The 11,760-nt window shown below is 32.4% G+C and overlaps 1 protein-coding gene across 3 annotated transcripts; it reads left to right on the top strand.

Annotated features, from left to right (window-relative positions):
• Positions 1 to 5,311: 5,311 nt before the first annotated feature.
• Positions 5,312 to 11,311, top strand: LOC107849745 (ATP-dependent DNA helicase PIF1-like). Of its 3 annotated transcripts, none has more exons than XM_047400712.1 (6): positions 5,312 to 6,114; positions 6,198 to 7,384; positions 8,718 to 8,916; positions 8,997 to 10,445; positions 10,617 to 11,065; positions 11,160 to 11,311. In XM_047400712.1, the coding sequence occupies exons 4-6, from the start codon at positions 10,228 to 10,230 to the stop codon at positions 11,183 to 11,185; spliced, it is 693 nt and encodes a 230-aa protein (XP_047256668.1). In that variant the 5' UTR covers positions 5,312 to 6,114; positions 6,198 to 7,384; positions 8,718 to 8,916; positions 8,997 to 10,227; the 3' UTR covers positions 11,186 to 11,311. The 3 variants fall into 2 exon arrangements, 1 of the variants encoding a protein (XP_047256668.1); XR_007048136.1 differs by having other exon boundaries at positions 9,054 to 10,445.
• Positions 11,312 to 11,760: the final 449 nt, after the last annotated feature.

Here is an 11,760-nt window from a genome sequence, read left to right as displayed (position 1 = left end):
TGATAAGAACACACTATTAATTGCTATGCCAACAATTTAACTTATATTCTTAGTATATACTTGAATTTATGTTCTTAATTGATTTAATTTGTGTTCTTTATTGCAACTATAAGTAACTGTGTTCTTCTGCGATTAAATATACGCGTTCTTCCTCGATTAAATATACAAAAACGACTCACGTATTCAGGCACACTTATCTACTCAACTCCTCAATCTTACTTCATTCTAACTCATGTATTAATGCTATCCAACTCCTTTTCCTAGGTTGCTATTATAATGGACTCAATTACTGAAGTTGTTGAAATTAGTGCTTTGAAGCCATCTGATCGCATGTCGATAATAAAAGTCTTGGTCATAGGGAGTGGTCCAACAAAAGAATTTAATAAAACAAAAACTGGTACTTGAAAGCTTCTGAAGTTAGTTGATGAAGAGGTCAGAATTTTTTTTACTTTCATCTTTAAATTTGCATTCTTCAATTTATGTTTCATCCATTAAAATTAACACGTCCACTATTTTTTAGGGCACAAAATTTGGTGCTATACTATTCAATGATTCAATCAAAAAATGGGCAACACTATTACAGCAAGACAATTTTTGCTATATCATGAATAGCCGCATTACTTCTCCCAATTCTAATTTCCTATCAGCTAACAAGGAAATCGAGATTGGCTTCATCAACACAACCATTGTTCAAGAATGCAAGGGTCCCTTCTCTACAATTGCTTTTTCAAATATTTTTGTTTCGTTTGATGATGAAAAATTGCAATCACCTGGACTAACTTGGGTAATTCCATCTCTTTATTTAAATAAAGAAACAATTTATATAAAGTCAATTTACTCTTATTTACTTAATCATTTATACTTAATATTGTTTGTAGATATTTTTGGAATCTTCGTGAGTTCTAAGCTCTTCACAAGAGAAAAATTCCAAAGAGAGATAGTACTTATGAATGAGAAGTAAGTCAAAGAAAGTAGTTTTTCCTTTCAAAATTCTTCTTTTGTTTAACAAATGTTGTTTATCTTCCTACTTTGTTTCTCTTCTCTACTATAACATTATGGGGTGAAGCATCAAACATAGAAAATGAATTGCTTCAAAAGTTGTCTGTTGAAAATCTCATAGTAGCATTCTGTAATGTTAAGACTACACTATACGAAGGTGTTTTCTTAAAAGTTCTCTTTATACCAAATTCTATGCCTTTTTTAGGCACTAATTTTTTTCTTTCTATCGCTGTAGGAAATTTTGGGTTAGGTTCAACATCTATCACTACTATGTGGATAGACCCCACTTTTGAAAAGGCAACATCTCTACACGAATGGTAATATAAATTCACCTTTCTTATTAATGAACACTAAAAATATAGTTCTCATATTGTACTAAATAAATACCCTACAGGTCTTTATTGCAAAAGAAAACACAACCAAATATTACTCTACTACCAACTTTGCATATTAAAACAACTAAAACATTGACAATTGGGGATATTGCAAGTGATTTGTTTGATAATGAGGTACTATTCTTCAATTACTTCATAAAACTTGTGTTCCAAAAGTATTAATCCTAACCTCTTCCATATTTCTATTTGTAGCTTAAATGTTGTAAACTCAATGCAACAATAAAAAAGATAATAAATTCAAATGATCCGTACCATGCATCTTGCACCAAATGTTATAAAAAAGTGGAGCATGGCAATTCAAAATGTCCTCGCTATCTCACAGAAAAAAGTGATTATGAAAATAGGTAATACACAAAGATCCAAATTACTTTGCAGCAATTTTAAAAATCAATACATGGGCTAATAGTTTTATATCTATTTTTTTTTCAGATTTCTACTAAAGATGGACGTTTTCACAGAGGCTGTTAATTGTATAGCTGCTGACTGTACAGAGAGTGACAACACTGCTCATTATACAGAGGCTGACAGATGTACTGTCACACTGTTTGAAGCTGCAAGATATTTGATTGGTTGCAATGTTAAATCATACGTACAATCAATATTAGAAAAGGTTATTTATTCTCTACTTGAAACTGCTTTCTATATTTCAAAAATGAGGAAATTCAGTTACTTTTTTCTTTCTTTTTTAAAAAAACGAGTCACTAAATCTCCTCATTATAGATATACACCTTCTCTAATATCCAAAACATGATCGTCATCATGAGATGTGAGCATAAAACCATAAAAATTAAAAATTAGAGAATGTATAAAACTTGCAACTACTTATACATTCTCTTCTTTGATACAGAGTGAAGAATCTCCATTTTATCATAGCTTGGTGCTAAGTAAAAGCAAAGAATATACATTTTTATCAGACTTGATGGAGAGATGTCGGAGATCGAGCTGCACGACGCTTCATTGAAGAAGAAGTACAAGAAGTTAAAAAGCCTATTGCAGTTAAAAATCTATTGTAGTTGACGTACTCGATGAAGAACCAACTTCAGAAACTACCATAAAAAATAACCATAAAGATAAAGCCCATGAAGATGCTGCTGAGGATCCAATAGCTACTAAAAGGGTCAAACTTGAAAAGGATTCGTGATGCTTTACTCTCTATGAAAAAATATCACGTATCTTTTCAGTATAGATATAGATAGTTTTCATTTAGGTTATGATCAAATACTTTTAGATTCTAAATAGTTATTAGTTGTTTAGGTTTCCGTTATTCAAACAATATAAGCAACTTTTGCTGGCATATCAACTAATATTGGTTATTAACATGTGCTAAGTGTGTGCTACATATTTAATCTAAGTACATAATATCTTCTTTTATTTAATTACAATTTATGTTTCACTTATTATATGTCGCAGGATATTATTCATTACACATATGGCACAAGGTAGATATAAAATTATTTAACGCATTATACTTTAACATATTATCTGACACTATAATAAAGACTTTTATTGTTTTCTCAATATAGATCAACGCAAAATTTCTTGAGCCATTCGAAGGTATAACACATATATTGCTGCAAACATAACAAATTTTACTACTGAAATCAACAGTACACATGAACTAGAAAATAAATCAATAAATTCAGGTACTAGCTCACAATTTATATTTACTTTTTTTCCTCAAAACACAAATACAATGGTGACTTTATTTCCTTAGAACAATTGATTTATTTAATTCCAGTTAGTGTATAGAGGTCTGTTGCTTCACAATCGTATAAAATATAAAGTTGTACGAATTAGAATGACTTACCTGAATATATGTATAAAATCTCGACAGATGGTTAAATTCTGGTTCCAAATTTTTTTGAAGAACACCCTGTGCTCCCTGATTTACATATTTAACAACGTATACACTTTGAGAAGCCTAAATGAAAGTGAAACAAAATTTAATTAGAGCAGGTTGTGCAAACAGGTTATGAGCAGTAGTTGGCTAAAATTCTTTTGATATTTGCAAAACATATAATAGTAGGTCAATTGGCCAAAACATATAATAGTTTTATACTTTTTAGTATTGTTTCAACTAAAATCTTCTAATTCAAAGTATTGTCCAAAAAGTACAAAAGTACAAAAGTACAATCCTACTACCTACATCCATCTTCAGGAAACTAAATGATACTATATGAAATTTGACATTCCAGTTCAATGCACAGGCTGATAAAATTTGCTTCTTGAAAAGTCGCAGAATCATAGAATGATATTTATTTGGCATAAGCAGGAGTATCTGATAATATTTTGGTAGTAAAATATGAACTTCTTTCATGCATTGTAACCTACTTTCTGACCAACCCAATTTAGTGTCCCGAATACAAATGAGTAAATGTACATTTACATGCACAGGCCGCAATTCAGTATAGATAAAACAATCCCCAGGATTAGGTTCAAAGTGTTGACTGTCTTCTTATACGAGCTATACAAGAGAAATGATAATTAATCAGGAAAAAAGCAAGAACCTCCCAAATTATGGATAGCTTTATCAAGGAAATAAATCCTCCATACATTCCTGCTACTTCTAGAACTTCAAACTTATCTTTTTTATCTCTGTTAATCCCCCAATTTCAACAGCTCCTACTTCTAGACAGAACTGATCGTCTTTCTTACTCACCTTCAAGCTACTTCAAGCAGGTCCATCATAATATTTTCCTAAGAGGTAGCAATCTAGGAATGTAGATAAAATAATATAGCTTAAGAAAGTTTCCATAGCATCAATTGATTAATTGTCTATTGACAAACCACACATCTGAAAACCTTTACCAATTAAATATATGCTAGGAGGGAAATGCTAATAATCCTACAATACATAGTCAATGAGCAAAAAAGAAGAAACCACCTACAAATGCTTTCTTAGCGCTCTAAGAAAACCAGTATAGAAACTATGTTATGCAAATGTCCATACAAGAATATTCAGATAGGAAATAAAAGTATGATTCTTATACCGATTCCAGTGCAGGGTACGCATTTATAGATGGTCTCTTTCCCCTTTTTATTATAGTAACTGACAAGTCCTGTCCCTTGACAAGTTCAACATTTTCAGTCCACTTATAAATGACTTGCTTGCAATCCTAAAGTAAGAAGAACACCAACAGAAAGTCATCAACCTAGATTTAAATATAATTTTGACTTTTTCTTGTAAACAACTTCCTCAATGTAATCACAGACACAAAAAGTAAAATTTCACAGAATCTTCAGAAGTTCTATTTAATTTTTTTTCCAGACAAGTCTCTCACTCTCTCTACTACCTTTTCCTTTCTATTTATTCCAAAATTATACAAGTGTTAGAGGCTCCATCATAAGAAAAAATAAAAAGACGAAAAAGCATCATGACATGCAAAAACATTAGAAACGTATAGATGCATAAATTAACCAATATCCTCTTGACATAGGCATTGAACTTTAATTAAATTATCAAAATGTCACTACTGATATACAAAATAAATATGACATTAATGTGCTTACTGAAATAATAATTCTTGAAACTCTAATTATCATCATGACTGTATCTCGTCGTTTCCCACACTTTTAGTCTAACAATTAACACATGTACAATTTGTTTCTATTTGTAGCTAACAAAAGGGTTCAATCCGTAGAAGATGTTGATAATGAAGAAAAAGGACCAATAAAACAACACAAAATAAATTGGTTCTTGAAAGCTCTATCCGAACGATATGATATTGAAGGTAATGTAGTACTAACTTATTAATGACAGATACATCCATTCTATTTTTGCTATATTTATTATTCATTAAGTTTTCTAAAATTTAATCCATTAATTTAGGCGAAATTGCCTACATACCATCAATATCTCCTGTTCACATGTTGAAAAATGTTCCTAGATGCATACATTATCGGGGTATGAGGTTTGAACATGAAACGTCAACTTTTTGCTGTGACAGTGGATCAATCAAGCTTGCAAAAATTGTAGTTCCAACTCAGCTCTACGACTTATTTTTCTCACAATCAGAAATAGCACAAAAATTTTGCAAACACATTAGAGGATATAACAACATATTTGCATTTACATCTTTTGGTGTTCAACTCGACAATGATCTGGCATCCTCACGACAAGGATTTTATACGTTTAGAGCACAGGGTCAAATATATCATGATCTTCCTTCTTTAATCCCACATGATGGTACTCCATGTTATTTTCAGACGTACTTTTTTGATACAGAAAATGATGTATGCAATAGAATTTCAAAACTCAAAGAAGCCAATTTATCCAAAGAGGTTGTGGCAATAATTAGACAGATAATGGATGTCAATCTTTACGCACAATTTTTTCGCCAGCTAAAGGATCATTCAAGCTTTCAGAATTTAGAAATTTGAATTGCTTCAAATTCTAAACTAGATCGTGTCTACGACAAATCATCAGTAGATCAAGTTACAACTATTTGGATAGACGGAAACAATACCAATGTACCATTTAATAGAGAGATAATCGTTCATGAGCACTCAGGCAATATCCATAGAGTTAAACATTATTACGGTTGTTATGACCTACTCCAGTATCTTCTACTTTTCCCAAATGGTGAATCGGGTTGGCATCAAGGAATAAAAAAACAATGTAGGACCAAAAAAGGTTCACATGAGACCGAAGTTACATGCCTCAATCAAAATATTTCGACATTTTCATCCGCTAATGAGGTGTTTGACAATGAACAACAAGGTATAGTTTTGATACAAAAAGCACTGATTATTACATATTGATAATTAAAATTCTCTTATCGGTCTTTTAAAATTTTTTTGTAGGTGTACGACGAGGAGGTAAACAATGTGTCTCATGTAGAGAGTACTACTGCTACAAGCTGCAAATACATGATGGACAAGACACGAAATTCTATTATGCGGGCGATTGTTTCAACAATTTTTCATTGACTTGTACATCAAGTTGGAAACAACACGACTTGAATATATTAGACAGGAGCAATCAAATCTTAGAAGGAAAATATTGCAAGGTATATATGGCAGCATCCTAGCGGGAGAAATTAGAGGAGCTAAAGTAGGTCAGAGAGTAATACTTCCTGTATCATTCATTGGAGGTCTTAGGGACATGCATCATAGATATATGGATGCAATGTCTTTGGTTCAACATTTTGGACAGACAGATCTATTTATCACAGTGACATGTAATCCTGATTGGGTAGAGATCAAAGAAAATTTGTTATGAGGACAACTTCCTCAAGATAGACCTGACTTGGTGACTAAAGTCTTTAGAGCAAAGCTACAAGATTTAAAAGATCAGATATTCAAGAAAAGGATATTTGGTCCTGTTGCAGCACATGTTTTTGTGGTTGAATTTCAAAAAAGAGGACTACCATACATACACCTTTTATTAATACTTGAACAAGGATACAAAATGACATCACCCGACGATTATGACAAGTTTATTGCAGCTAAACTTCCTGATAAAGAAGAATTTCTAATCTTGTATGATTTGGTTGTCAAGCATATGATGCATGGTCCGTGTGGAAAGAATCGTCCAATAAATTCATGTATGAAAGATGGACAATGCAAGAATCACTATCCTCGGCCATTTAGTAATAAATCAATACAAGGAAAGGACGGATAACCTATTTATAAAAGGTGAAATGATGGAAAAAGAGAAAAGGTCTGAGGCATGACAATGAACAATCAGTGGGTCGTTCCATATAATCCTTATTTTCTGACTAGATATAATTGCCACATCAACGTCGAGTCTTGTTCGGGGGTAAAAGCAATAAAGTATCTCTACAAGTACATATATAAAGGTCATGATAGGTGTGCTGTTTATATCGAGACGAATGATGGAGAAAAAGTCATCGATGAAATTCATAGCTTTCAAGATGCACGGTGGGTGACTGCACCAGAAGCACTGTGGAGAATTTATGAATTCAATCTTAGTGAAATGCAGCCTCCCGTCATTAACCTTCAACTTCATCTCCCAAATAAACAATCAGGTAAGCTATATATATATATATATATATATATATATATATATATATATCCAACAATTACGCTAATTTACTTATGATGAAATAATACAAAATATGTGTATCAACTATTCCTTAATTTCAACTACTCTCAATTATGTGTATTTGTTTGTCAGCAGTGCCAAATGTGCTTTTTTTCCAAATAAAAGTCTGATCTTTCACCTAAAAATTGGTCATAATGAAATGTATCAGTTTATCTTCTTTTCATAATTGTGGTACTTGTATTAGTTTATGTGTGTCTTGAATATTTTATTGTTGCTTTTTTGAAGATGCTAGAGGAGAATCAAACAATATTCTAATTCATGAAATATTTTAGTAAAACTAATTATACCATATGTTGCTAATAATATGTTCAGGCAATTAACAAAACACTTCTGACTTTTGACATGTAACTAAAATGCCAAGAGCCAAGCCCGTTGGTTGGAATGATTTCACGCTACATATTTGGGAGTATCACAGTTCTTAATTACAACAAAAACACCAGATAGTTAACCCACAGTTGTGATTTGTGAAAAGGATAAGGAGGAAAGTAGTCTTCAGCCAAAATCAACGAAGATATAAAATACATAAAACCTCTGTTAAACCCAGACACACTTGGGAGTCTGGAGATACTATAATATATAGCACAAATGAGCAGCTTGGATCGTATGCTTCCACATGAAGAAATCCATCTAAAAACTCCTTTTCTAACTACCTCACATTCTGTTGAATGAATCCCAACTTTTCTACTGTTCCTAATGAAAACTACATGCTTACTTCTTTCAATATCGCCCTTAATCTCAAGCCTTTTCTCATAGTTGATAACTGGATACAATATTTTATTTCTCTAGCCAAAATCCCCTCTGTTCCACCACTTTATTTGGAAGGAAATTGACCATCTACGAAATTAAAAGAAACCAAGTGGATATTATTGCGGAATCTGTTCCCTTCTCAAAAGGTTTATTGCACTTGTAAGATCTTAGATGACTACAGGGCAGAGAAAGAGGAAGAAAAGATGTTATTGTTGATGATGAAATTTGTGGTACTTGTATTAGTTTATGTGTGTCTTGGATATTTTATTGTTGCTTTTTATTCGGATTACTGATTCGGGGAATTTGTCCATTAAAATTTTAATTATTGGAAAAAAATTAACCTCACATACTGGTATTTTATGTGGCTACTGGAGTATGAATTCCGACTTTCAAAATCTCTATGAATTAATATATCATTTCAATATCAATATGAGAAGATCAGAACTTAGCTAATAGTATTTTAAACATAGCTTATTGAATTATTCCTAATATAGTTTTTCACATTGTAGTGTGATATTGGAGCAATCAAAATTTGAAAAATTTTGTTGCATGGGAATACGCCTCACAAACCATGCTCACAGAATATTTTTGAAGATGTTCGGCAGATAGTGAAGCGCGAAAATATCTATGAGTACTATGTTTGGAACCCTCAGGGTAAGATATGGACACCCAGAAAATCAAGATCTGTTATTGGTCGAATTGTTTTTGGTAAGCCATCCAATAGAACCATTTTTAATATTCTTATGTTTAAATTCGATTTACTTAGTATTTTTACTTTAATGTCGCAGCTAATCCAACAAAAGGCGAAAGATAATATTTGAGATTTTTATTGAATCATGTATCAGGGCCAACATCATTTGAAAACTTGTTATCTGTTAATGGAAGGAGATGTGAAACATTCAAGGAAGCTGCAAAAGAAAGAGGTTTACTAGAATCAGATAATAGCATTTCTGAATGCTTACATGAGGCCGTAGTCTTCAAAATGCCATCGGCTTTGAGAAATTTATTTGCAACAATTTTGGTTCATTGTAATCCAAAAAATGTTAGAATGCTCTGGGATACATATTATGATGACATGTCGGAAGATTTTAAGAGAATACATGAAAATTCTCCTACGGCTCAACTTCAATGCACATTGAAAAGCATAAATCATTTCTTAGAGAGCATGGGTAAGAGAATTGAAAATTATGACATTCCTAAAATTAAACAGAGGTTGGAAGATGGAATTATATTAGAATGCAGAGAAATACAAGAAGAGAAATCTATAGTAGTGTCTCTAGAAGACTTGGATGCACAGATAAAGCTAAATCCTGAACAAGAACAAGCTTTTAGGATCATATTGGAAAGGATTGAGTCTGGACAATCAGGATTATTCTTTGTCGATGGACCTGGAGGGACTAGAAAAACATTCTTATATCATGCATTACTTGCAAATATCAGATCAAGAGGCATGATAGCATTAGCAACGACAACAAGTGGTGTAGCAGCAGCTCTTTTATCGGGAGGTCGTACGGCTTATTCTAGATTTGAGATACCGCTTCAGACAACTGATGCAACTGTCACACGTATGTCAAAGCAAAGCGGTGGAGCTAAATTGATTCAAAAATCCAAGCTAATTATTTGGGACAAAGCGCCTATGGCTAGCTGTCGGACAATTAAAACAGTTGATAGGAGCTTCAGAGATATACTGGACATTAATGAACCGTTTGGTGGAAAAATAATGGTTTTCGGAGGTGATTTCCGACAAGTACTACCAGTCATTCCAAAATCTACAAGAGCTGAAACAGGTAATGCAAGTTTGGTAAAATCATACTTATGGCATCGCATGGAAAGGATTAAGGTAACAAGAAATATAAGAGCAAGAACAGATCATCTTTCAGTGAATTCTTACTGCGTATAGGTAATGGGGAGGAGCCTACAATAAGAGATGATTTGGTACATCTTCCAAAAGAACTGGTTATTCAAAATACGAGTAGTTCTACTGATGAAGATACATTAGTAAAAGAAATATTTACATCGATGGATAAAAATGAAAGTTGTACAAAATACATGACAGAACGGGCTATCCTAGCAAGCAGAAATGAATACGTTGATCAACTAAATGAAATGTTAATTTTCAGATTTCCAGGTGAAAGCAGAATGTTTCTGAGTTTTGACTCTGCAGAAGATGATACTAACAATTATTATCAGGAAGACTACTTAAATACTCTCACACCAAACGGTCTACCTCTACACAGGTATGCTCTTATATATTTACAAATAATCAAGTTTTTCATTTAGTAACAATTACGTATTTTCCAGATTTTGGATTAATCTACCAAAACTAAATCCGTTTTAGAATTTTTGGTAGAAACTTATTATTGAAATTCTTCACATTATCATTCTTATTACATTTTATTGATTTGCAGATTGGTTTTGAAAAAAAATGCCCCTATTATGTTATTAAGAAATTTGGATGCTTTCAATGGCTTATGTAATGGCACAAGAATGATATGTAGAGGCTTTGACAAAAATGTCATACATGCAGAAATAATGATTGGGAAAAATGCTTTCAAGCATGTTTTTATCCCACGAATCCAGCTATCACCTCCCGAAAATGAAGGTTACCCGTTCAAGTTCATTAGAAAGCAATTTTCAGTAAGACTATGCTGTTCAATGACGATAAATAAATCACAAGGACAGACGATACCAACTGTTGGATCGTACTTGCCACAACACCTTTTTTCACATGGACAGCTATACGTTGCACTCTCAAGAGGAATATCAATGTCAACGACAAAGGTTTTGGTCATGACAGAGCAGCCAAAGCAAAGAAAAGGAACATACACCAAAGATATTGTCTACAAAGAGATATTAGGTAAGACAGAGCACATCAAATTACCTGATACAAAATTTTTTTTACAACTCCTAATATATTATTACTGACTCACCTCAACTCTTTATATTCGCAGGTTCAGGAGATATACAATTACATTAGATTGAGCTATTGTGACAAAGTAATGATGGATAATTTTTTTCTAGCTATCTAAGTTCTACGTCTCATACCACTGAGATGACTCTTTTTAATTGCTATGCCAACTCAAAAGCTATTTTGTTTTTGTTTTTTTTGTTTGTTTGTTTGTGGTTTACTATTCAATTACCATTGCTTACATTCTTAGTTCATCTACTTTTTATATTCCTGTTTGCATATATCAATATAAGGATGAATCATATAGAAAACTGCAAGAACAACTAGAACATGTGAATCAGCAAACACCAATATCAATAATAGTTCTCTAACCAACTAATTTTAAGCTTGAACCTGCTAAAAACTAACAGAGAATAGTGCTTGTAAGAATCTTGCATCAGTTCATTGTATCTACAGTAGTAATCAAAAGAAAGAAAAACATCACATCTTATAAAATGTTCGTGTCACAGTAAAGCTAACCTAACCCACACATAAGTTTCCAAGGAGTAGCACATGCAACTTATGCTCACTGCTCAAGATTACAGTTACCTCGCTGTACATTTAATAGGATTAAAATAAATAACAATGAAAGAAGAAAGTAGTTT

The sequence above is a fragment of the Capsicum annuum genome, chromosome 12 (assembly GCF_002878395.1).
Source record: "Capsicum annuum cultivar UCD-10X-F1 chromosome 12, UCD10Xv1.1, whole genome shotgun sequence".
NCBI classification, from domain to species: domain Eukaryota; kingdom Viridiplantae; phylum Streptophyta; class Magnoliopsida; order Solanales; family Solanaceae; genus Capsicum; species Capsicum annuum.
This window is presented reverse-complemented; position numbering and strand designations above follow the sequence as displayed.